The following is a 26578-nucleotide window of genomic DNA, read 5'->3' as shown; positions in this document are numbered from 1 at the left end:
CGAGCTCTAACTTTTAGCGCTCTTAACAGAGGAAATGCACAGTACTTCTACCACACTAATACTGCTACAGCACCGCGCCCCTTTTTCTTTCTTGGGTCTCGTCCTCTTTTTGTCGGCACAGGGAGATTCTTGCTCTCTGGTTCACTTCGCCAACAGTCATTTTTCACACAATGTTCAAGAGTGCCCTCTGCTGTAATGCACTATATCACGTCCAACATAAGCTACATGTGAAATAAAGGTCACCAATTGAAATATCAGCCGTCCATCCATTATCTATACCACTTTATCCTCATGAGGGTCACGGGGGTGCCGTCTTCGGGCAGTAGGCGGGTTACACCCTGAACTGGTTGCCAGCCAATTGCAGGTCAAATTGCAATTTCATTTAAAAGAAAATATATTACATTAGGTGCTACATTAGGTTAAATAAAAGCAGCGTTCATTGCTAAGTTACACAGTAATGTCAATCAAATGATGCATATTGCACTTAAAGTATTAAAATACAGGTTACGCTAAATCAGATTAAGTTTAAATATGTTTTTATAATTTTTGGGGTATATGAGAAGTTACAGACATTTGTCACAGCAAATGCTGCCATTGGCACTTTTTGAAATTTGTGTTGACACAGGAACACAAGTTTGCCTTGCCACTTTAATAAAAGTCAAAGTGTGAAATATAAATCATTGCTCTTCCTTGAGTTATACAATTGTTTTAAAAAAGATATCAGTGTTTTAGATTACCGTATTTTCTGGACTATAAACCACAGTTTTTGTCATAGTTTGGCCGGGGGTGCGCATACCTGTCAACCTCCAAGGCTCCATGGCCTTACAAACTGTTGTATTTTTCCTTACAAAATAATCTTCCACCATATATATTTTTCAAATGTGTTTATTTATGTGCATGGTTGGACATTATTAATTATGATACAGATTATGTAAACAAGTGTTGCTTTAACTACTACTGTGCTCTTTGTTGTATGCTACTGTTGCTTTCTTTGCTGGAACTAGCATATCTTTTGATGGGGCAAGGTCACAGCATTTGCCAGTATAGTTCATCTTTACTTGCAAATATGCAACAAGTGTATCTTCCGCCATGCTCTTTCTGTACTCTGTGTTGATTTTTCTCACAAGTGAGAACACCCTCTCACTATCCGCGTTGCTATGTGGGAGACACACCAAAATGGAAAAGAGCCTCTACATTTCAGAAAATCTCTGCACTCCCAGTGATGTGGTCTTTAGAATTCCTGTCCAGTAGCTGTCAGTTTGCATGCCTTCCAGGGTATTTGATTTGGGCATAAACTGTAGATCATCCCATTCCGCTTTCAATTGTTCAAAATCAACATTACATTCAAAGTTTTCTGCCACCCTAATAACATGAGTATAATCCAATGAATTGGGTCTTTTTTGGATCCAGCACTACTAAATCCTGCAGCACTTTATCTTCAAATGGAAATTTTGCAAGCATTTTTCTAACTGTTGCTCCATAGAATTCTCTTACACATTTGAAGAATTTCTTTTGTATAGCAGGTGTCATGCTCTTCACAGTCAGCCAGAAGGGACCTGACAGCCATTCCCACTGCAAGCCTGTCATCTGAATGCTGTATATCTCTGTTTGTGAAATCAACATCTGTCAACTTTGTGCAGCCCTTGATGTGGGGCATTTGCACAAACTTGACCAAGAAAACACAAATGAGTCTGTCCATTTCTGCCATCAAGTCTCCTATCACACCTATAACCTCTACATGCATCACATCAGCTACAAGTTTGTATCTATGTTTGACTGCATTGTCCCTGTCAAATAAAGCTTTATTAGTATGATTATTATCGCAGATGACTTTGGGCAAGAGGCGGGGTTTTCAGTCACCCGCAGCTGAATAGTTCAGTGGGTTTTAAAAATTCCAACATGTCTTGGTGTAGATCTGACAAAGAAGCTGAAAAAAAGAAAATTCCAACATGTTCAGTTCAACTTGTCTGAAGCCGCAATTTTGCTGAGAAGGGGTTAAAGCAGCAAAGTTTAGTTGAGCTCGGCCTGGGTGCCGTATCAAAAAATCTAAATCCTTCAAGAAATGAACTTACTGCAGAATTTGGTTGAAAGCATGCTGGGCCACACCTTGTGACATACCTGTTGCAATTAGGAATATTTCCAGGTGTGACTTCTGAATCACACCCACATTAATCATAATTGTCAAGCCATTTCCTTTGCTGTTTGACATGACTGCAGATACCTTGCATTTGATTTGGCTTTCGGTGATCGAGATATTGTTATGCAAATGGAAAAAGAAATATTGTTTGTCCAATTTTTATTAAGGATGTCCCAATATAATCAATATCGTGATATCGAGATATTAAGATCGCCACAATATCGTCATCGTCTTGTCACGATATTAATAATAGCAAATTTCTTTAAAAGCCCAAGTTGTTGTCAATTTGAGCAGTTCCAGCACACTCTGGTTGTTAAGTTTATTAGTGCAGTTTAATTTGATGTATGTTTTTGCCACCTAAGACCCACGCTCGTCGCCAGATGAAGCGGAACATAACACATTTGAATTCCTCCACAAATTGACCTGATTCACTATGTGTCCGTGCATTAGCAAGTAAGTGCCTCAATATTAGGTATTCGGTCATTGCAGGTAATTTACAGTGGGCAAGGAAAGTATTTTCAGACCTTTTTTAAAATTTTTCACTTTTTGTGTCATTGCCAAAATCAAAAAAGTTCATTTTAATTTTCATTAATATACACTCAGCACCCCGTCTTGACAGAAAAAAAATGAAATGTAGAAATGTTTGCAAATTTATGAAAAAAAAACCCTGAAATATCATATGGTCAAAAGTATTCAGCCCCTTTGCAAAAAACCTTCATATTTAACTGGCGTGCTGTCCATTTCTTCTGGTCTTCCTTGAGATGGCTCTGCTCCCTTATTGGAGTCCAGCTGTGTTTAGGGCGGCACGGTGGTCGACTGGTTAGCACGTCCGCCTCACAGTTCAGAGGTCGTGGGTTCGATCCCGGCTCCGGCCTCCCTGTGTGGAGTTTGCATGTTCTCCCCGTGCCTGCGTGGGTTTTCTCCGGGCACTCCAGTTTCCTCCCACATTCCAAAAAACATGCATGGTAAATTGATTGGATACTCTAAATTGCCCCTAGGTGTGATTGTGAGTGCGGATGTTTGTCTCTGTGTGCCCTGCGATTGGCTGGCAACCAGTTCAGGGTGCCTACTGCCCAAAGACAGCTGGGATAGGCTCCAGCATGCCCCGCGACCCTTGTGAGGAGAAGCGGTACAGATAATGGATGGATGGATGGATTTGATTAGGAAAGGCACAACCTGTCTATATACTGTAAGACCTTACAACTCGCAGTGCATGTCAGAGCAAATGAGAATCATGAGGTCAAAGGAACTGCCCAAGGAGATCAGAGACATTGTGGCAAGGCACAGATCTGGCCAAGGTTACAAAAGAATTTCTGACACACTCAAGGTTCATAAGAGCACAGTAGCCTCCGTCATCCACAAATGGAAGTTTGGGAAGACCACAGCTCTTCCTCGACCTGGCCGTCCAGCCAAACTGAGTAATCCTGGGAGAAGAGCCTTGGTGAGAGAGGTAAAGAAGAACCCAAAGATCACTGTGGCTGAGCTCCAGAGATGCAGTAGGGAGATGGGAGAAAGTTACACAAAGTCAACTATCACTGCAGCCCTCCACCGGTCGGGGATTTATGGCAGAGTGGCCCAACGGAAGCCTCGCCCGTATAGAATTTGCCAAAAAACACATGAAGGACTTGCAGACTATGAGAAATAAGATTCTCTGGTCTAATGAGACCAAGATTGAAATTTTGGGTGTTAATTCTAAGCGGTTTGTGTGGAGAAACCCAGGCACTGTTCATCCAATTACAATACAACGTGAAACGTGGTGGTGGGAGAATCATGTTGTGGGGGTGTTTTTCAGATGCAGGGACAGGAGGCCTGGTTGCAAAGTTTCATCCATCCATCCATTATCTGTACCGCTTATCCTCACAAGGGTCGCGGGGCATGCTGGAGCCTATCCCAGCTGTCTTTGGGCAGTAGGCGGGGGCCAGCCTGAATTGGTTACCAGCCAATCGCAGAGCACACAGAGACAAACATCCGCACTCACAATCACACCTAGGGGCAATTCAGAGTGTCCAATCAACTCACCATGCATGTTTTTGGAATGTGGGAGGAAACCAGAGTACCCAGAGAAAACCCACGCAGGCACGGGGAGAACATGCAAACTCCACACAGGGAGGCCGGAGCCGGGATCGAACCCACGACCTCTGAACTGTGAGGCGGACGTGCTAACCAGTCGACCACTGTGCCGCCCGGTTGCAAAGTTTTTCTTTTTTAAATAAAAAACTTTCTACATTTCAGCTTTTTTTCTGTCAAGATGGGGTGCTGAGTACATTAATGAGAAATAAAATGAACTTTTTTTGATTTTGGCAAATGGCTGCAATGACACAAAGTGAAAAATTTCAAGGGGGCTGAATACTTTCCGTACCCACTGTATATAGATTGAGGTTAATGTTAACTGTACTATTTGACCTACATGTATAATTAGGACCACCGCTAATTGGCATTGTGTAGAGACATTTACATGCTCATGCTCAGATACCATACACATACTCACACAACCAAATTAAACAGAAATTAAACAGATTATTGCTCACATGAACAAAACTATGTTCTAACCAATAGAAGGTCCCATAAATCAGTTATAACCAGCAAATATTTGTCAACATCTCCATCGGCCCACTTCTGCCAAACACAGCATTGTGAAGTTGAACTACATAGACCATAATTGTTTGAGCTGCTGAGCCAATAGGAGTGCATGAACTGGCCAAGCCTATTTCTTTGTGAATGCTATATATAACGCCTACCTCTCTGCAATATCGTGATAATTATTGTATCATGACATTTGGACATTGTGACATCCATAATGTTTATTATACATTCAGATACACATCTTAAGAAACTCAGTAATCAATTGGAACTTGAAATAGACCCCTTTAATTCCCCCAGGACCATTTTTTCACTTTACCCAGACATTGATTGCAACATTCAAAGCAAGATGATTGGCACTGTATAAGCATTATTGTTAAACTGCTCCCTCAGACAGTGTTCATCAAAAGAGCATTTGTGAAGGCAGATATTGTGATGCACATATTGTTCTGGTTGTATTGTGCCGGTGTACCAACGAAGTGATCTATGAATGCAAATGTTATCGTAAGTGAATTACTGTAATATCCAAGTGATAGGCTTGAACGGGGAAGTCAACCCAAACATATTTTTTTCAAGAATATGTTCTATGCAGGCCCACTAGTTCAAACAAGGAATTCTGATAAATATTGGATTTGTGAAATAAGAGTTAATCCAAACGTTTTTAGCCATCTCTGGGGGCAGCCATTTTGTCATTTCTGTCGACTGAAATTGACATCAGGTAACGACCAATCACAGCTCATCTGTTTTTTGAAGCTGAGCCATGATTGGCCGTTATCAGAGCCCTGAGCAACTTCGATGTCATTTTCAGTGGACAAAACTAAAAAAAACATGGCCGCCCCTGAGATGGCTAAAAACGGGTGGATTTTGCTTCTTAACTCATATTACACAAACACAATTTTAATCAGAATGGCGTGTTTCAACTAGTGGGCCTGCATAGACATATTCTTGAAAAAAATATGTTTGGGTTGACTTCTACTTTAAAACTAACAGACACTGTACAAGCATTATGCATTACTATTTCATTTTTAGGCAACAACTCTGATCAATCTGTGGCAGTAAACATGACATCCCAGGGGCGTCAGGGGAACCTCTTCACCACCTTATTTCCTTGCTGTTTCAAGAATAATGACCAACCAGAAATCACCCACTTCCATCATAATATCAGTACTGCAGCGCTGGAGCCAACCTTACCAATGCCCCCTCATGAAGAGCTGGACTCTATGTTCACTGAGCTGGTGGTGAGTACACAACTAAATGTTTGCTCTATGTGTGACATACAAATCGATTAACCCCCTTCTTCTGTTCGTTTGGCTTCCGCCTGTCTTGAAGGATGAACTGGACCTCACAGAGGAACACAGAGCTGGCATGTTTGCATTGCCAGCAGAGAAAAAATGGAAGCTTTACTGGAGTAAGAAGATGGTAAGAAGCTGCTACTCAGCTAGTGTATCCATGTTGTACATCTATTTCTCATTGGTAATCTGTGTAGATGATCATTTAATGTAGCGTGTGTGTTTTGCTCTGTGTAAACACAGTAATACATACAGTAATACACAATTCCACTAACAAAAGTGGCGTGCTGGTATATTACTCACCAGTTGTTTTGGCTCACGTCCGCATTGCCAGACACATGGGACTTAGAGAGACTAAAAGACAATGTGATGGCAAAGCACTCCATTATAAAAGGTCTGATAAGGTAATGAGCTCGTTACACGCATATGCAGGTGAGAAAAAGTTCTCAAATTGACAAAGTCAGTCAGTAATAACAGAAGGTAACACTAGACTTTATGGTCTCAAATTTCCTTAGGCCTGAGCTCCCACAATGGAGATAGAGCAAGCTGATGTTTTGAAAGCAAATTACACTCAACAATTGTAGGGGGAGTTTGATGAAAAAGTATTTAAAGTGGAAGTCAACTTTAAACTTTAAAAAGCATATTTTTTTCAAGAATATGTTCTTTGCAAGGCATTCTGATAAATATTGCATTTGCAGAATAAGAGTTAACCCACCCGTTTTTAGACATCTCTGGGGGCAGCCATTTTGTCACTTCTGTCAACAGAAAATGACATCACAGTTGCTAAGGACTCAGGTAACGACCAATCACAACTCACCTGTTTTCTGAAGCTGAGCCATGTCATTTTTTTAGTCGACGGAAGTGACAAAATGGCTGACCCTGAGATAGCTAAAGATGTTTGGATTATGCTACTTAACTGATATTCCACAAACGCAATATTAATCAGAATGCCGTGTTTCAACGAGTGGGCCTGCTGGGAACATATTCTTGAGAAAAATATGTTTGGGTTGATTTACTCTTTAAGGAAGAAACTGTGGTCCAGCATTGAATTACTGCACTCTCCAAGAAGCAAACACAGTTTGCCCATGATGAGAATTTTTGTACTTTGTACAGTGGTTGCATGATGAGTTAAAAAAAATTGTCATGGTAATCATTTGTGCAAATGCTCCTTTTTTCGAAAATCATACAAGTAGCATAATTGAGTGGTGTAAAAGATTGAGTATCTTAATTGCATCCATCCATTCATTATCTGAACCACTTATCCTCTCAAAGGGTTGCAGGTGTGCTGAGCCTATCACAGCCACTCCTAGGGACAATTTAGAACGTTCAATTAACCTACCAAGCATGTTTTTGGAATGTGAGTGGAAACTGGAGTCCACGGAGAAAACCCACGCAGGCGCACGGAGAACTCACAAACTCCACACAGGAAGGCCGCAGCCCGGAATTGAACCCTTGACCACTGTACTGTGAGGCCAATGTGCTAACCAGTCATCCACGTGACGCCCAGCTCAATTACACATTTAATCAAAATAATAATAATTAAAAGCAAAAGCAAAGATTGAATTATTGCTTGAGTTCACTACCATTAACATCCATCCATTATCTGTACCGCTTCTCCTCACAAGGGTCGCGGGGCGTGCTGGAGCCTATCCCAGCTGTCTTTGGGCAGTAGGCGGGGGACACCCTGAACTGGTTGCCAGCCAATCGCAGGGCACTCAGAGACAAACATCCGCACTCACAATCACACCTAGGGGCAATTTAGACAGTCCAATCAACTTACCATGCATGCTTTTGGAATGTGGGAGGAAACCGGAGTGCCCGGAGAAAACCCACGCAGGCACGGGGAGAACATGCAAACTCCACACAGGAAGGCCGGAGCCGGGATCGAACCCACGACCTCTGAACTGTGAGGCGGACGTGCTAACCAGTCGACCACCGTGCCGCCACCATTATTATTATTATTATTATTATTATTATTATTATTATTATTATTATTATTATTATTATTATTATTATTATTATTATTATTATTATTATTATTATTATTATTATCTGTTTGTATCCCAGGAAGCAGAAGAGATTAAAGGGGCGACCAGCTGGCCAGAGTATTATATTGACCAGCTACGTTCAATGGCCACGGTAAGTACACCTCAGCTGCCCATTTAATTTCTACTTCTTATAGTCACAGAGGTTTTCTTTTTTTTTTTTAATTAAATAAATTGGGCAGGGCAATAAAGAGTAGTCCCACATTCACTTTTTTTATTGACTGATATCATAGAAGGACTTTCAAAATAGTTTTCAGAGTTTTTTTCACCTCTTGTCATGTCAGAGAAGGACCCTGCTGATTATGGAGGACGAGGAAGATCAGGGAAGACAAAAAGTTGTAGAAGGCCTTAAAACAGCTCTGAGGACACAACCTATGAGGTACATCAATGTTATATGTGACACGTACACTATACTGTAATATTGTATGTGTTTTTTGAGGTACATTTTTTGCAACGCTTAGACTATGTTCATACTCAGGTCAGTTCAGATTTTTTTTGCCCACATGCGACATGCATCAGATTTGTGAACAGTGAAATTCCAATATTTTTTAAATTCTTCTTGAATCTGCAAAGTTGTTTATGGTAACAGTGTTACTTTTACATTTGACTTTAATTCAATTCCACCTGAAACATGTGTATATTGTTGAAAATAAATATTCAGTGAATTTAGATTTAAAAACAGTGAAATAGGTAACAGTCTCCATGCAAATGAGGCAGTGAAAAATAGTCCAATCTCTACCTTTCCTTAAATTGCCGGCCGTCACTGTCAACTTTCCCTTTTTTATTCTTTTTATTTTTATTTTTTTAGCTCTCGAGTGGACAACTCCTGGTGAACTGAGTTACTCACTTTTGTTGTTTAATTGTATTTCCCTGAGCAAGGTGATTCTCAGTTGCTACTTTGTCTTCCTGGGTGATTTTTGTTGCCACTTTGTTTTCCTGAATATATATTATGTTTCCCTACTTTTGAACCCAGTGATTTTGTGTTGTTACTTTGTGCCAAAATAAATTTAGCCTTTTTTTCGATTACTGCTCTCTGCCTCCTGGATCTGGCCTTTTAATTGCCTTGCAGCATGCAACAGTATGATTGTTTCATAACAATGTTCCTTTGATTCTTTGATGCTTTGTATTAAAGTTCTCACTTCTTCCACACTGTCGTATATGAGAGAGGTTGTGTGTAGTTAATCCTGTCGATAAACATAACAATATGTTATCGCAGAGCTGGGCACTTGACCCTTTTTTGCCAGTCCCTCCTCCATCCATGACCTGGGTACCCTTCCGGCCTCGTCCCTCAGTCCTTATTCATAAAAATTATCGCCCCCTGACTCCATCCGTCCTCGTCCTTTTTAAAGCGCTTCCGTCCTTGCATTCCGTTAGTCCGCACCGCCACCCCCTATCCTGCCGCTGCCGCAAAAAAAAAAAAAGCTAAAGATCATTATCTTGCTAATTTCCTGTGCACATCCATTTACCGGCTGGGAGTATCGTGAGTGGATTAAATTATTTACAATTGTTTAACCAAGATAGAATTTAGCTGCAACATAAGCCTGTCGTGATGTGATGAAGATGATGATGATGATGATGCCAACTGGAGAAAACCAGGGGACATCAAGAGAATATTTAAGAATGAGTAATAATGCAATACTATTGCGTTTTATTGCAAAACGTTTGCGTTTTAACTTAGGACGTTTTCATTTTTTATAAAATTATTATTGCAAAATAACGCAAGGTTATCTTATGAGGAAAGAAAGACTTCCACTTCCGGGTCGTTTAAATGTATACTCTGGTAGAGATTTTTACGGTCTACAGATGTCCCACACAAGGACATACTTTGACAGTAAAGGGATAAGGTACTAAATGTGAACAGTTAGTTAACAAAACTATCTAGGATTTCACACACAAAACAGGCTGGTCATGTTTCTGTCAGTGAGGTGAAATGGCTTACTCCTGTGGCATTATCCATGGTATTACATGTGTAGAACCACTAGAGGGCAGAATATGCATGTGCAATCTGACTAATGGTAAGCACAGGAAAAGTGTTGTGCAGGCAATTAAGGAAGGCGGCTCCGTAGAGGAGAACATGTAGTGAGCGCTGTATCTGCTGTTGAAAAATCTCCTGCATAGTTGGGTAACTAGTGGCACGTTTGAAATGTTCTGGGGCAATTTTTGTTATTTGCCCATTTCGCCAAGTCTGTTGAGATGAACTTTGGCCTCCTCGTGATCACGTAAGAATAAGAATAACAATAAGAAGGCCTTTATTTTTCCCACAGTGGGGAAATTTTGAGTGTTACAGCAGCAAAGATATAGGTCACACAGGGACGGCGGCATAATGTAGCCATTAATATATAACATTAACGGCAAACATTCAGGATCAAACCTATGCAAATATACGCAGTAACCATGTGTATATACACGTATATACACACCAACATACATCTACATAAAAGGTATGAGGGACACTAATTTTAGCCTGTACATAGTACAGAGGAAAAATACTCTTAAGTGACAGTGCTGCAGTGGAGGAACAGTATTGGATAAAAATAAAACTAGACTAACAGGAGTGGGGAATGTTGAGTATTGCACGATATAAGCTCAGGTGCAGGACTGCACAATTGCACTAATGTCCACCAGTTTGTAGAGACTACACAATGTTCTTGTTATAGAGTCTGACAGCAGCAGACAAGAAGGAGCGGCGGAATCTCTCCTTTGCACAGCGAGGGTGTAACAGTCTGTCACTGAAGGAGCTGTGGAGTGCTGTTAGGGTGCCCTGGAGTGGGTGGGCCGGGTTGTCCAGCATTGATGACAGCTTGGCCATCATCCTCCTGCCCCCCACTGAGTCCACACAGTCCAGGGAGCAGCCCAGGACAGAGCTGGCCCTCCTGACCAGTTTGTCCAGCAGCTTCTTGTCCCGGGCCGAGACGCCGCCTGCCCAGGTGACCACTACCTGGAAAATGACTGGTGCAACCACCGAGTCATAAAAGTTCCTGAGGAGTGTCCCCTGAACCCCAAAAGACCTCAGTCTCTTGAGTAGAAAGAGTCTGCTCTGACTCTTCCTATAGAGGGCGTCTGTGTTGTCGCTCCAGTCCAGTTTATTGTTCAGATGAACACCCAGGTACTTGTAAGTTGAGACTCTCTCAACATCTGTTTCTCGGATATTCACTGGTGCAGGTGCAGAGTGATGGCGCCTACGAAATCCACCACTATTTCTTTGGATTTCCTGCATTGATCAGGAGGCGGTTCTACCGCACGTTGAGTTCATCAAGGTCGAGTTCATCAAGGTCAAGTTCATGCACTTCTTCTGGCGTCTTCCCTACTAAAACAACCGACATGGCAGGAAAGTGTTTCGTTGCGTCTTCACTAAAATTTAACAACCTCACTCCATTCACTTCTCTCTCTTTCTTCTTCCGGAAATGCAACCTAGCAAACCAACCCCAAAAGGAAAAAATACTTCCATCCATCCTTTATCTATACCGCTTATCCTCACAAGGGTCGCGGGGCGTGCTGGAGCCTATCCCAGCTGTCTTCGGGCAGTAGGCGGGGGACACCCTGAATTGGTTGCCAGCCAGTCGCAGGGCACACAGAGACAAACATCCGCACTCACAATCACACCTAGGGGCAATTCAGAGTGTCCAATCAACTCACCATGCATGTTTTTGGAATGTGGGAGGAAACCAGAGTACCCGGAGAAAACCCACGCAGGCACGGGGAGAACATGCAAACTCCACACAGGGAGGCCGGAGCCGGGATCGAACCCACGACCTCAGAACTGAGGCGGACGTGCTAACCAGTCGACCACCGTGCCGCTGGAACAAATACTTAAGCAGGATAAAAATAAATATATACTCACTACACAATATTGCAGCATGTTAGAAACATAATACATACAAAATAATATATGCAATCCCCAAATTAATATAAAAAATGAAAATATCAATTGGCAACTAAATCATATGTTACACTTGCATTGGGAGCCCTGGCGGGAACGCTGTGCACTGCAAACGTTCGTTCTGCACGGAGGGGAAAAGAAAAGGAAGGAGAAGAAGAATGAGATGAAGAAGGAGTGCTGGCATTTGACCACAGTAAATTTGAAACCTGAATGCCGCAGCCGCTTCATTTGTGCACATCGGAGAGGGAGAGCTTTTGTTTGGTAGAAGACGACTACTGACAAAACAAAAATAAAAGGTTTCGACATCGCAGTCAAGTGGCTGACACTCCCCTCTGTGCAGACCGAACGTGTGCAGTGCACAGTGTTCATTCCCGCCGGGGCTCCCAATGGAAGTAAGTACGCGCAGTTGGGTAACTACTAGTGGCGCGTTTGAAGCGTGTCCACGTCGGGTTGGAATAGTAAATTAGCCAGCTAATGAGCTTTAAATGAACCTCTGCTGTTAGCATCTCTCCTGCGGCGCGTAATGCACGGACGTTTTTTGGGGGGTGAGTGGGGGCGGACGTAAGGACGGAACCCCTTTAAAAGGACGGGGTCGGGGGGGCGATAATTTTTATGAATAAGGACGGAAGGATGAGGCCGGAAGGGTATCCAGGTCGCGGATGGAGGACGGACCGGCAAAAAAGGGTCAAGTGCCCAGCTCTGCTAATAAAGACTCGACTCAACCCTTTACTTTCTTACAGTATCACTTTTTTCAATCTTTGCCTTCTGAGCATTCAAAGGCACAGAGATATCTAAGAAATGTACATTCACCAATAAATCTCCCTTAGTACAGTGATCCAACTATTGAAGTGTGCGGTGAAGTGCGAATTCATCCAAATCCACTGGTCTCGAGCTTGTGCTGGACCAAATTGGTCCGACTGCAGTCCTCTCCCTTTACTTTCTTACAGTATCACTTTTTTCAATCTTTGCCTTCTGAGCATTCAAAGGCACAGAGATATCTAAGAAATGTACATTCACCAATAAATCTCCCTTAGTACAGTGATCCAACTATTGAAGTGTGCGGTGAAGTGCGAATTCATCCAAATCCACTGGTCTCGAGCTTGTGCTGGACCAAATTGGTGCGACTGCAGTCCTCTCCCTTGGCAGCAAAGATATCAACGAACTGGTCCAACAGCTTCTGAAGTTGGACCCTTTGATTTTTGTTCAAGCCCTCACAGATCTGTCTGCACAGCCTTTCAATGATTGTTTGGTCTCGTGGATGTTACAGTAGCTGTGGTGCCCAGATTGTTGCTGCCGATGGAAGCTGTTTTTAGATGGCAGCCGTCGATTTTTGTGCACCTGTTAGTGGTCAGTGGAAGTATGGAAGGGGACTACTACAGTTCTTTGCCCTCTCAATGTAATGGCACAGCATCAGCACCCAGGTGCAGCACAGCTTCAGGTACATCCACCACTGCCTTACATTTGGTTAGCAAGTCTGGCCCAATGATGCAGATGCCCTGTATTGCAATCGGGCAGATTTTGTAGACCACCCATGTTGCAGCCACTGTAACTGGCCTTCACGCCCACCATCCTGGCCCGTTACCAGGTGGCAATGGTGATGGACTTCCATCCTGGTGGTCCGGGGCCAGCGATTTCAGACAAGATCCCAGGTCATAGCAATGAGATGGTTGACCTTAGGGCTGAACGATTATGGAAAATAATCTAATTGCAATTATTTTCCAAATAATTGTGATCGCGATGAGTTGTGATTTTTTTTTTTTGTAGGTACTGTCTAATATTTTATTCAACAGTTAATCTTTATTACAACAAACAATATCAGATCTGTTATGCATTATAGAATACTGAAGAAAGACAAATGAAGCACAAATGAAATGAAAGACTTGGTAAGCGTTCACCACGACAACATAATTCTGCCACACAGGTGTGGTGTAAACATATGTATTCTGATACTATACTGGAAAGGCACAAACTCAAGTGCAGATTACAAAAATAATGTAAACAAATCAGTAGTTTTGCTGCTTCCTACACGTTACTTCATTTAATGATGTGTAAACGTGGACCGCACTAATTAAATCACTCATTCAACTAAACAAATAGACGGATAAATATATATATATATATATATATATATATATATATATAAATACATACACGTATACATATACATACATATAAATAAATACATACATACACGTCTAAAATTAAAACTTAACCAATCTCCATTTAGTAACATCACAAACGCCACCCGGTAGGAAAAGTAAGATATGCGCCAGCGGGCTTTAATTACCACTCAGCCGTCTCATTATTAAACATCATTTTTGTCTGTCTTTTGGTTCGAAACATACTGTCAAGTGTGGATCGGGATTTGGACCCAGACATGACACGGAAGTTGAAGACTATAAAGTATCAACAAAAATACAAAGTAACAACAGAGCTCAAGACTGGAAGAGAGTTTGCATCCTCACTCAAAAACGGTTTGACGTACTGACAACGTGTCAGTGTGTAACTCAAACTTTTAAACTGTAAGACTTCAGGCCTATATGACATCATAAAGGACAAAGCATAAAAGGACCATAGCGATTGCAGAACAACTGATATATTACGTAAACAACCAGTCACAACACATACGGCCGAATTCATCCTTTTAATTAATATTTGACCACTTGACATCTTTGCATGGATGTGTTATTTGTTGTGGCTCAATGAGCTGCACACTCACGTCTGTGTGTTTATGTGTGCTCAAACTTTGTACACATGTAAATCAAAGTCAATGGCGGCACACACTGACGCCATGACAGACACTTCCTCACACACGCGCTCCGACATACGACGGCAGCCAGGTACCATGTCCTTCCCACCAATGATGGCGGAGGTCTACAGCGTAGGGGCCCAAACTCTTCCCTCCATCCTGTTGCCGTTAAACAGCTTCTCCCTGGCATCATATGTGTACATGGGAAGACAGAAACACTGCCACGGGGCTACCTCTAAAGCCTGCCAATTCAAGACGCTCATGTGGTCTGAGGTATTTAAGGATCTGTAGAGATTTTCCCTCCAGGGCAAGGGCGACCTGGAGTGCTGTCTCCACAAGAGACCAGCCATTAAACTGTGCTGCTAATTGGACCTGGGTGAGGAACGTCTCCTGATGTCCTTCTCTGTTTTAGCGCGACAGTTTGACTGTAACCCGTTGCCGTGGCATCTCCAGTGTTGAGTGTGGAGGCAATGGGGCACTGGGAGAGCCTATGCTCTAAGTCTCCACAGGGTACCCATGGAAGCCGGGTCTGCTTCTCGCCTCCTGTTGCCGGGGGTTACTTATCACCTCCTCAATGCGCCCCTGGCTTCAGGAATTGCTTGCCGCTCTTCGGAAGTGCTCTCAAAGGCTGGGCTCGCTCCTCCTTCCATCCAACCTCAGTCCCTTCCTCCAAACCTCCCTTTCTTCTGTCAAGCGAGTCCTCAATCGCTCTGAGCGTGGTTGCCATCTGCAATCTACTTCTGACACCAATGTTACACCCTCACTCACCACACTGAGTGCCTCCCAACCTTTAAGCTTATATGGGCAATCCTACGCTTTCAAGTTCCTTTGATCCCTGTTGCTTTTCTTTCGTTTCTCTACCACACGTGTCAACTCAAGGCGGAGCAAATCCGGCCCGCAACATCATTTTATGTGGCCCCCGAAAGCAAATCATGTGTTGACTTGACATATTTCTTTCAAATTGTCTTCACTTTTAACACTACATGTCAGATATTGCAAACATTTGTTACCAATCCCTTCTTTAAAATACATTGAAGAGTTGAACAAATGATTTAGTGGCTTCTGATTTCAAAACTAGTTATCCATCAATTTCTTGTGTGTATGTGATAATGGCAACCATACATTTCTATGGGTTCACAGTCGCAACGGCCCTAACTACAATGTGGCCCATTACAAAAATGTGTTTGACACCCCTGCACCATATCAAAGGCATTACATACACACTTATGACAAAGCAAATAGAGAGCAACTTTTACCTTAATACAACTATTTACAACAAGCATTCTGGGAAGTGTGTGGCTTCACTATCGTAAACTATCCAAAAAAAACCTGCTATTAAACTCTTTGTATGTCCTCTTCATACCTGTTTTATGTTGTACAGATGCAACTCTCTGCTTGATCTCTCACAGGTTTGTCACAAGGTTTATTGACTTAGATGGCCTATCATGTATCTTGAATTTTCTCAAGTCAATGGACTATGAGACAACAGAGTCTCCGATCCACACATCATTGATTGGATGCATCAAAGCTCTGATGAACAATTCACAAGGCAGAGCTCATGTCTTGGGACACAGCGAGAGCATCAACGTCATTGCACAAAGTCTTGCCTCAGAAAACATTAAAACCAAGGTACATGAATGAAAGCATCAAATTCTACTTATTTTCTCGAAACTAAAACATCTGCAATATTGTGTGTGAATCTTTTGGGTGGATGATTGTTTTAAATTGAGGCTCTTTTAACTAAAAAAATGAGGATTTGAATCTATTTTGCCGCATATCCTTGTTTTCTTTAATAATCTTGCATAGAAACTCTAAGTCAATTATAGGGCAGATTGTGTTATTTTTAAAAATCATTACATTTTTGTCATTACTCCGTCAAGGCGAACTTACTGTCAAGTTGTGTGCAATTTTCAAATATTTTTAAATTCGGAGTTTCATTAAAGCTTTTGCCAATGTTTTTTGAAGTCCCTTCTATCAGAGTAAGCCATCAGATATAATAACATTCACCAATGGAGTAATTTAAGCACATTCAACTGTGTCATGGTTGCACTAAATAATAATTTATTCTGTTTTGTGATACTACATGTATATTGCCTTCATTATAATGACAAGATGTTTAAGAAATGCTTTTTAAATCTCATTTTTAATATATATTTTAATAAGACAAATTTAAGATAATTCTTACAAACATTTTTGAGAATCAAGCCCAGTGTTCTTACATGAGCTACCTTCTCTCTCTTATAGGTTGCAGTCCTAGAGATTCTGGGTGCAGTTTGCCTAGTGCCTGGAGGACATAAGAAAGTACTTGAGGCCATGCTGAACTACCAGACCTTTGCCTCAGAGAGAACACGCTTCCAGGTCAGATTACTGTATTTTCCGGACTATACGTCGCTCCAGAGTACAAGTCGCACTAGCCATAAAATGAATAATAAAGAGGGAAAAAACATATCAGTCGCACTGAAGTTTAAGTCGCATTTTGGGAGGAAATTGTGCGCTTAGTACACATCATTTCCACCGAGCTACGATGGTAACATTTAGCTAACATTCACACATGTAGCATACAAGAAAGTTTCTGTAAAATAACTTTAAACTCACCAAAACGGTTGTAGATCGATTAAATAAGTCTTTTATTTATCCCCGACTATGTAGAATGTTTCCAAGTCTCCAAAAGTATTTATGTATTCGTTCGTAATTATGTCTTCGTCTCCTCTGTGCTCGGCTTCTTATGTGTGTGGCTGCATGATGCAATACCCCAGCCAGGGGCATGCAACTGCCTGTTTGTGGTTCATTCTTGTTCAACCATCGTCTGTAAGTAACTAAAGACAATTGTGTGTAATGAGCATGCAACGTTCATATAGGAGCTGAATTGTGGATGATTGTACTGTGTTGTTGACTGAACATACTAATGCTAATCGCGATTGCTAATCGTTAGCATTTCCGCCTGTTTGTGGTTCATTCTTGTTCAACCATCGTCTGAAACTAACTTAGACAATTGTATGTAATGACATTTATAAACGAGCTGAATTGTGGATGATTGCAGGTTGTTGACTGAACAATCCTATCGCTAATGCTAAATGTGATCGCTAATCGTTAGCATAGGCTCATCTTGTTCATGTCTATGAAAATACATGTGTATGTGATGCATAGATTGATAGTATTTACTGTTTCTTGTGCAGTTTCACAATATAAACAGGCAATTTTGCTGCACACCTAGGGTCTGTGGCATATGTTTGTGAATGTTTTGCTGTTTGGATAAGCTGGCTTCCTCGACCGGCAAGGCCTTAGCAGTCAAATTGTCTTTTTATCATACCATTTTAATTATTTGACAAAACAGACAAGACTTTAGACTTTAACTCTTTAAATTATTCATGCATTTTAATAGCTTTTATGATGTATCTTATGTTTCTTTATGTGGGTTACAATAACATGTGAAATGATATTGAAGTAATTGTCATGGCTTGTTACTGCTGACTTGTATTTAATTTAACAGTAATAATGTGTTATTGTGTTAATAATTTCACACATAAGTCGCTCCAGAGTATAAATCGCCCCCCCGGCCAAACTCTGATAAAAACCGCGATTTATAGTCCGGAAAATAAATATTACTTATTATACTATACATTACACTAATATTATACATTAAACATGCTCCAACCCATCCATCCATCCATTATCTATACCGCTTATCCTCACAAGGGTCACGGGGCGTGCTGGAGCCTATCCCAGCTGTCTTCGGGCAGTAGGCGGGGGACACCCTGAATCGGTTGTCAGCCAATCCATGCTCCAACCTTTCAGTCCAACCTTTTACAGCATCTCAAATGGCAACTAAAGTATCGGTCTTTTTTGTCATGGCACCATATCCTACCGGCTTCCAAACACATATTGACCCATTGATTTTGTTTGCCAGCAAGGATCAGTTCCTTTGAATGTTGACAGTTGAGGCCCAGAGGCTCCAATGTGCAGTCATTTTCTAAGGCAGCAGTGTCCAACCAGTCGATTGCGGTTGACCGGTAAACCGCGGACTGGTCCCAAGTCGATCGTGAGGGGTGTAGGGGGAGAAGAAAAAACAAAATGGGTGTTATTGTTAATTAAATTATTATTTGTTTTATGTTAGTGTACACTAAAGCCTAAGCACCCTATCAGTCCACAAAACAAATATAAAAAAATAAATAAAAAGTAGACGGCACGGTGGTCGACTGGTTAGCACGTCCGCCTCACAGTTCAGAGGTCGTGGGTTCGATCCTGGCTCCGGCCTCCCTGTGTGGAGTTTGCATGTTCTCCCCGTGCCTGCGTGGGTTTCCTCCGGGTACTCCGGTTTCCTCCCACATTCCAAAAACATGCATGGTAAGTTGATTGGACTGTCTAAATTGCCCCTAGGTATGATTGTGAGTGCGGATGTTTGTCTCTGTGTGCCCTGCGATTGGCTGGCAACCAATTCAGGGTGTCCCCCGCCTACTGCCCAAAGACAGCTGGGATAGGCTCCAGCACGCCCCGCAACCCTTATTTGCTGTATTTGGTACTATTATTTCTCAGTGGTTTCCTGTCCTACTGCATAGTTGTTCCCTTCCGTGTAGTTTTAGGGCGGCACGGTGGTCGACTGGTTAGCACGTCCGCCTCACAGTTCAGAGGTCGTGGGTTCGATCCCGGCTCCGGCCTCCCTGTGTGGAGTTTGCATGTTCTCCCCGTGCCTGCGTGGGTTTCCTCCGGGTACTCCGGTTTCCTCCCACATTCCAAAAACATGCATGGTAAGTTGATTGGACTGTCTAAATTGCCCCTAGGTGTGATTGTGAGTGCGAATGTCTGTCTCTGTGTGCCCTGCGATTGGCTGGCAACCAATTCAGGGTGTCCCCTGCCTACTGCCCAAAGACAGCTGGGATAGGCTCCAGCACGCCCCGCGACCCTTGTGAGGATAAGCGGTATGGAGAATGAATGAATGAATGAATGAAATAAAAAGTAAAAAAGTAATCACCTTTAACATACAGCATGACCTGCATCAAAGGAAGCAGTCAGCAGTGCAGCATCCAGGACATTTGAGATTTTCCAAGTAAATTTATCCAGAGGTTTATCAACAGTCTCTGCATTCACAGATGATGAGGCAGCCATAATTTTCATAAACATATCGCTTGTGTGCTCGTTTATGTAGCTTTTTTTTTTTTACTAGACACAATCGTCGATTGTGTTATATTGTGTAATAGCCAGATCTTGAACATCAACAGATGAGATGTCAACACCTTTAGACCAAATGAGATCAAGAACGTGACCTAGGGTATGTGTTTACATGTTGTGAGAGACTATTATACTGGATTAAGTATAGTATAAAGTTCTTTGGTATTTTTATCCAAATTGTGGTCAACATGAATATTAAAGTCACAAGTTATGACCAGGTTGTCATAGTCAGTACAGATTACTGACAGTATTTCTTCATATTCCTCCATAAAGTCGCCTTTTTAATTGAAATCACCCAATACAATTTATTTACCCTGAAATGATTATTTAAAAATGGCAGCAACTCCGCTGCCTTTTTTGCCACTGTGACATTTGTTCATGTAACTAAAATTTGTCGGCGTTGTCTCATTCATAGTAGTGTTTTGGCAACCTTCTTGTCATCGAAGGATCGGGATTTGGAAGCATACAAAGATATGACACGGAAGTTGAAGAGTAAAAAGTCTTTATCAAAAATACAAAGTAACAACAGAGATCAGGACTGGAACAGACTTTCCATCCTCACTCAAAGAAGGTTTAACATACTGACAATGAGTCACTGTCTAACTCAAACTTTTTATACTGTAAGACTTCAGGCCTATATGACATCATAAAGGACAAAGCATAAAAGGACCAGAGCAACTGAAACATCACGTAAACAACCAGTCATAACAGTACCCCCCTCAAGGGGCACCACCTGGTGCCCAGAATCTAAAACAACAACAGAATCAAGGTCAAAAATAAAAAAAAAACACCAAATAAATTTAAAACAACAAAAATTAAAGTAACTTAACAAACACTAGGAAACCAGCTGTACTTGGATCAAAACAGCAAACAAACAGCAGTTAGACCCGACAAAGACAATGAACCAACAAAGACTGAAAAAAAATAATAAAATAAACCAAAAACAGACAAAAAAATGAGCAACACTGAACAAGGCACAAGGTGTACAGATGGAGGTAACACTAGGGATCGGGGTAAACGAGCACAGGTGGACATTACCTGCTTGCGACTTGGACTAAGACAGCAAAGAAAAACACAACAGAAACAATAAACTAACAAAAACTGAAGGAAAGTAAATAACTAAATATAAACTGATGAGACGAGGAACACCTGGACAACACCCAAAATGTTAGAGGGAGTTGATTGAGTACTTCAAGGGATCTGGTAAGCGAGCACAGATGGACAGAATAACCTTAACCAAACAGACACATACAAAAGAATCATGATGAAAACATGAAACTAAATTCTAAATCAAAACCAAAATCAAGAACAGATCAGAGAAGGCCAGACAAGAGGTTCTTGGCGCTGGGCGACCTGGAGGCCTGACGAGAGGGTCATGGCAGGACCAGTCTGGTGGGCGGCCTGGAGGCCAGACGAGAGGGTCTTGGCGGTGGACAATCTAGTGGCCCTCCCAAAGGCCAGACAAGAGGTTCTTGGTGGGGCCAGTCCGGTGGGCGTCCAGGAGGCCTGAGGAAAGGGTCATGGCAGGACCAGTCTGGTGGGCGGCCTGGAGGCCAGACGAGAGGGTCTTGGCGGTGGACAATCTAGTGGCCCTCCCGAAGGCCAAACAAGAGGTTCTTGGTGGGGCCAGTCCGGTGGGCTTCCACTGCCGCAGAAGTTGCTCTGCCGTAGCCGAGCCGTTGTAGCAGAATCCAAGGGCAGCTGCAGAGGTTGCGCCACCGGAACAGAGTCAAAGGGCAGCCGAAGCCCTTGCGCCGCTGGAGCACAATCAGAGGGCAGCCGAAGGCATTGCATGGCCAGAGCAAAGTCAGAGGGGAGCCGAAGACCTTGTGCCGCCGTAGCAGGATCGGAAGGAGGCTGCAAAGCTTGCGCCGCTAGGGGAGAGTCAGAGCCTGATGCTGCTGAGCTGCCAGGATGTGGCCTGCATTTGCTGAGGTGCCGGTAAGGGGGCCTCGCACTGCAGAGGAACCGGCATGGGAGCCTGTAGTTATCGAGGTGCCGGTAAGAGGGCCTTGCACTGCAGAGGAACCGGCATGGGAGCCTGTATTTGCCGAGGCATCAGGACGGGGGCCCGCATTTGCTGAGGTGCCGGGAAGGGGGCTCGGCACTGCAGAGGAGCTGGCATGGGAGCCTGTAGTTGCCGAGGTGCCGGCAAGGTGCCTCATCAGCCTGCCACCATAGAGATTGGGATACGTATGAGACACGAGGGGTTGGGAGTACAGATAGTGAGGAAGGTAAACTAGAAGAAATGGGATGAACGGTACTAGGTGAAGAAGTATGCAGTGAACGAGGTGCCGAGTGTAGTGGCTTGCAAAAATTGAAAAATTGTCAATAAAATTCACAGAATGAGAAGCACACATGCTTCTCAGCCATCCTGACAGCGACATTATCCGGCTGAAGTATTCATCACCTTGCTTCAGTTCCTCTGATAGTTATTTCAACACATCAAATGCTCCTGTGTGAATTAGGAACAATCTGACAGTGGAATGCTCAGCAGCAATCTTCCCGACCTTGAGAAATATCAGAAACCAGGTCATTAGCAAAACACAGAACCTTTGCGTGCTTTCTGCCGCATTGTTGTTTGACACCAAATAAGGCTTTGTCACACTACAGTTTTTGTGGCCCAGTAGCTGATGGCACATGGTAAGAGGGTCCACTTCCATACCTTTCATTAGTGCTGTGATTCACCTTGCGTGATTTGTTGCATGGCAACATCTGTATATTCTGTTTTGTGTGCAGACTCTAGTGACAGACCTGGATAGAGCCACAGGTCGCTACAGAGACGAGGTTAATCAAAAAACTGCCATTATGTCCTTCATTAATGCAGTGCTGAGCCAAGGACCAGGCGAGGTAAAGATGTTCCTTTGTTATTTTGAAAAAAATCAACACACAGTTTGGAATTCCAGTCTCTTGTGGGTTTAACTAAAATCTGACAATTTGATTTTGTGATGCACAAAAATGTTTACTCGTTCATTATGTGTGTTCAATTTCCTCAATTCTCTACCTTGTTTCTTTCTTTAATTTCCTATTATCATAGTAGAATGAAAAAAGCTCATTCCTAAGGACTTGTGCTTTGGAGCCAGAAGGTCACAGTTTGAGTCTCACTGCAAACTAAACAAATTGCATCCATTCACTCGAGAGATGCTTGTCTCTATTCTGACTAATGTTGAGATGTCCTGAAGCAAGGCACGGAATAAACGCCCCCAATCTCAGCTCTGTGCAGCACCATTTGCACACAACAGCATCTCTCATAGTATACATGTGTATTTTTGTATTGTGGTCTTTTGTATGAAATTGTGCATCTTCAGACCAGTTTGGAGTTCCGTATCCACTTACGCTACGAGTTCCTGATGTTGGGCATTCAGACAGTCATTGATAAACTTCGCTCCCATGATAATGCAACACTGGACAGGTGCATAATCATTGAAACCAATTGAAACAGCAAATTGTGGAATCATTTTTGCGGGCAACTTTCTCACATGTTGTCTTTCAGACATCTGGACTTTTTTGAAATGCTGAGGAATGAGGATGAGCTTCTGTTGTCCAAACGCTTTGACCATGTAAGTCTTTGCTAAACTAAGACACACACTTCTTTCAATATCCCTTAAACCCTTAAACCGCCCTCTCCAGACCACATCCTATCCAAAGAAGAAAAAAAAAAAGAAGCTAAATACCCATTTATAGGTATTGTGAATAAAAACAACTGTACTTGTTTTCAGGGGCACCGCCAGGGATTTGGGCCCATCCACGTCAATGTCGCTAATTTATAATACCATTATCTAGGGTCCCGTGTACTTTGTTAGTCACTCCTTCCCCATTCTTCAGTCAAAATACACAACAGATAAAGAATTACAGAAGCATAAAATCCACTTTTTACACCCTGCTTAAAATTGCTTGGCAAATCAGCTATCCCCCTGGTCAGTTTCAAGGTAGAAAGTGTATTTTGTGAGTTTAACATTTCTTTTGAATAAGATATGATTCCGACTCAGTTGGGTTCAACTTCTGACTAGTTGAGGACTAGTTGAGTGCTGACATGTTATGATATGTACAGATCTGAACTTAGACCTCAGATACATTTGGCATTCTTCTGTCAAAAATATGTTTTTGTATTGAATGTATTAATTTCTGCAGGTTTAAAATGTTGACAAGATTTTTTCAATTAAAATGCATCATCAATGATGATGAATCTAAGAGACAAGGCCTTCCAGAAAGTCACCCCACGGCTTTGCAATGCACTACCAGAGACCCTGAGGGCTCCACAAAATGTAGAAGGCTTATTAGACCTCTTTTAATGACTATTGCAAACCTGAATTTTAAAGTGCTATTCTTTGTCGAATTGTTTGTAACCTTATATCTGTTTTTTGTCTTTATTGTTCCAAAGTTCTATTTTTAACTGACATTTGTTTTTAACCTACTGCAACACTTTGAGATTTCACTGAAATGAAAAGTGCAGTTTTAATTAAATGTATTATTATTATTATTGTTGTTATTATTATTATGAATGATCAATATGATTGTATGACTAATTTCAGGTTCATATTGAAACTAGAAGTGCAAGCCAGATGTTTGAGTTGATCAGGAAACATCTATCCCACACAGAAGCTTACCCTCACCTCCTGTCTGCACTGCAGCATTGTCTCATGATGCCATGTAAAGCTCCAAAGCTGTTGACATATATACAATTCATGCAATCTGATTTAACCTCTATTTGATTCTAGGAACAATAGTTCCTCACTTAGTTACTGCTGTCTGTTCACAGTTAAGCAAAATAGTACCATGATTCAATATTGGGTATTGTTGGATCGGATAGTCCAGCAGCTGGTTCTACAGACAGACAAAGGCGAAGACCCAGATGTTGCTCCCCTTGAAGACTTCAACGTTAAAAACATTGTTCGAATGTAAGTTTCATCTATAATTTGGGTTGTGCATTCCTGGAACAAAATAAGACAGACTCCACTGTCAGTTAACCTATAGGAGATGAAATGGGATAGGGTAGGTTGAATAAGTGGAGGGGGGAATTAGGGATATGGGGACATTATAATTTATCAATATTGAAAAAGAGGTTCAAAATGACATTGCTGCTATAGATATACACATGGCAAAATTTAAGTTATAGACAAGATGTTGTATGCAGTGATTTTATTTAGAAAGTGCCTCACTGAGCTGCTGATGTCTTTCTCTCCGTCCCTCTCGACACTGTAAAATGGAATGAATTCACTTAACTTAAAAAAAGTCAGGAAACCGATTGCCTCAAAATTCCTAAGTAAAGTGGATATCTAATTTTAAGTTATTACTGAAAATAACTTTGTTTAGACAACTTAAATAATGGCAGTAAACTTAAGTGAATTCAACTCAAAATCATTAGTTAGTTAAGTTGACTAACATTTTGATCCGGACAACTCAGATAATGTCAGTAAACCTCAGTACATAAAACTCAAAATTACAAGTTAAGTTGACTTAAAAAAAACAAAAAAAAACATGTATATACCTGGGCAGATTCTTTCCTAACAGTGCCTTTTAACACTGCAGCAACGTTGCTGATTAAAACAGAGGAGAACCAAGAAAAAATAAACAGTACTTATCTTCATTTCACTACCGACTGCCGCTCCAGTTTGTTAGCTAATGTCCACCAGACTCCACCATCTAGTGTTCAACTACATTCTACATATGCACCTGTCTTCCATCCATTATCAATACCGCTTATTCTCACAAGGATCGCGGGGCGTGCTGGAGCCTATCCCAGCTGTCTTCGGGCAGTAGGCGGGGGACATCCTGAATTGGTTGCCAGCCAATCGCAGGGCACACAAAGACAAACATCCGCACTCACAATCACACCTAGGGGCAATTTAGAGAGTCCAATCAACTTACCATGCATGTTTTTGGAATGTGGGAGGAAACCGGAGTACCCGGAGAAAACCCACACAGGTACGGGGAGAACATGCAAACGCCACACAGGGAGGCCGGAGCCAGGATCGAACCCGCCCTGCACCTGTTTTGTTTTATGGTAATAAAGTCAGCCAATCTAACACACGACGTGCTAAATCAACAATAGCATTTCACATCGAAACAACAGAACAGACGTAACATCAGCCAATCGCATTCATGTGCACTTCAGGAACCTCTAGGAAAACATAAAATCAAAGCATTACAGCACCTAATGCTATAACCTAGTCTATGGCGCCCTCACCTGTTGAACTCCTCCACCTGCAGTCACATCGTAGAATTGTACTCTCATTCCGGTTAGAGCGGCCCGAGTGGTGGAAGAAAAATCCACAGAATAGCCGCACCGGACTATAAACCGCATGGCTCAAAATCTAGGAAAAAAGTTGCGGCTTATAGTCTGTGTCAGCGGACGTTGCCGTGGACTCTCCCGCGTCCATATATATATATATATATATATATATATATATATATATATATATATATACATATATATGTATACATATATGTATATATACTTACCATGCATATATATATATATATATATGAGTGATTTTGTATTAGTCCCGAACCATTTCGGTATGCGCTTCATGGTTCGGTGCATGCAGTCGTACGACGAATACGTCTGATGGGGGGTAAAAAAAGAAAGTCAACGCCTGAGACCAAGCGGCCGCCATATTTGTTGTTTTAGGAAGAAATAGATCAAAAGAAATGGAGAAGAAAAATGGTGAGTGCGGGGGAAAGCATGGAGCTAGAGGAGCCGTCTGCACTATACAAATCAGCCGTTTGTAT

The 26578-nt window shown here is 42.0% G+C and overlaps 1 protein-coding gene across 6 annotated transcripts in view; it reads left to right on the top strand.

The window, feature by feature from the left end:
* The window catches only part of LOC147137972 (disheveled-associated activator of morphogenesis 1-like), a 97283-nt gene that overhangs the window by 12655 nt on the left and 58050 nt on the right, over window positions 1-26578 (top strand). For 4 of the 6 annotated variants that reach the window (XM_086049747.1, XM_086049748.1, XM_086049750.1 and 1 more), the window contains 11 exons: window positions 5747-5955; window positions 6047-6136; window positions 8074-8145; window positions 8336-8430; window positions 16090-16309; window positions 16925-17038; window positions 22586-22696; window positions 23155-23258; window positions 23340-23406; window positions 24379-24496; window positions 24606-24744. In XM_086049747.1, the coding sequence (XP_085905873.1) occupies window positions 5779-5955; window positions 6047-6136; window positions 8074-8145; window positions 8336-8430; window positions 16090-16309; window positions 16925-17038; window positions 22586-22696; window positions 23155-23258; window positions 23340-23406; window positions 24379-24496; window positions 24606-24744 (1307 nt within the window). In that variant the 5' untranslated portion in view covers window positions 5747-5778. Of the gene's footprint in view, window positions 1-5650; window positions 5956-6046; window positions 6137-8073; window positions 8146-8335; window positions 8431-16089; window positions 16310-16924; window positions 17039-22585; window positions 22697-23154; window positions 23259-23339; window positions 23407-24378; window positions 24497-24605; window positions 24745-26578 lie in introns of those variants that run through there. The other 2 variants (XM_086049751.1, XM_086049746.1) reach the window with 2 other exon arrangements.

This window comes from Filicampus tigris, chromosome 13 (assembly GCF_054856515.1).
Source record: "Filicampus tigris isolate MCC_2025a chromosome 13, RoL_Ftig_1.0, whole genome shotgun sequence".
Lineage (NCBI taxonomy): Eukaryota > Metazoa > Chordata > Actinopteri > Syngnathiformes > Syngnathidae > Filicampus > Filicampus tigris.
Note: the sequence above shows the minus strand (reverse complement) of the source record. Positions and strands in the feature narration are given on the sequence as shown.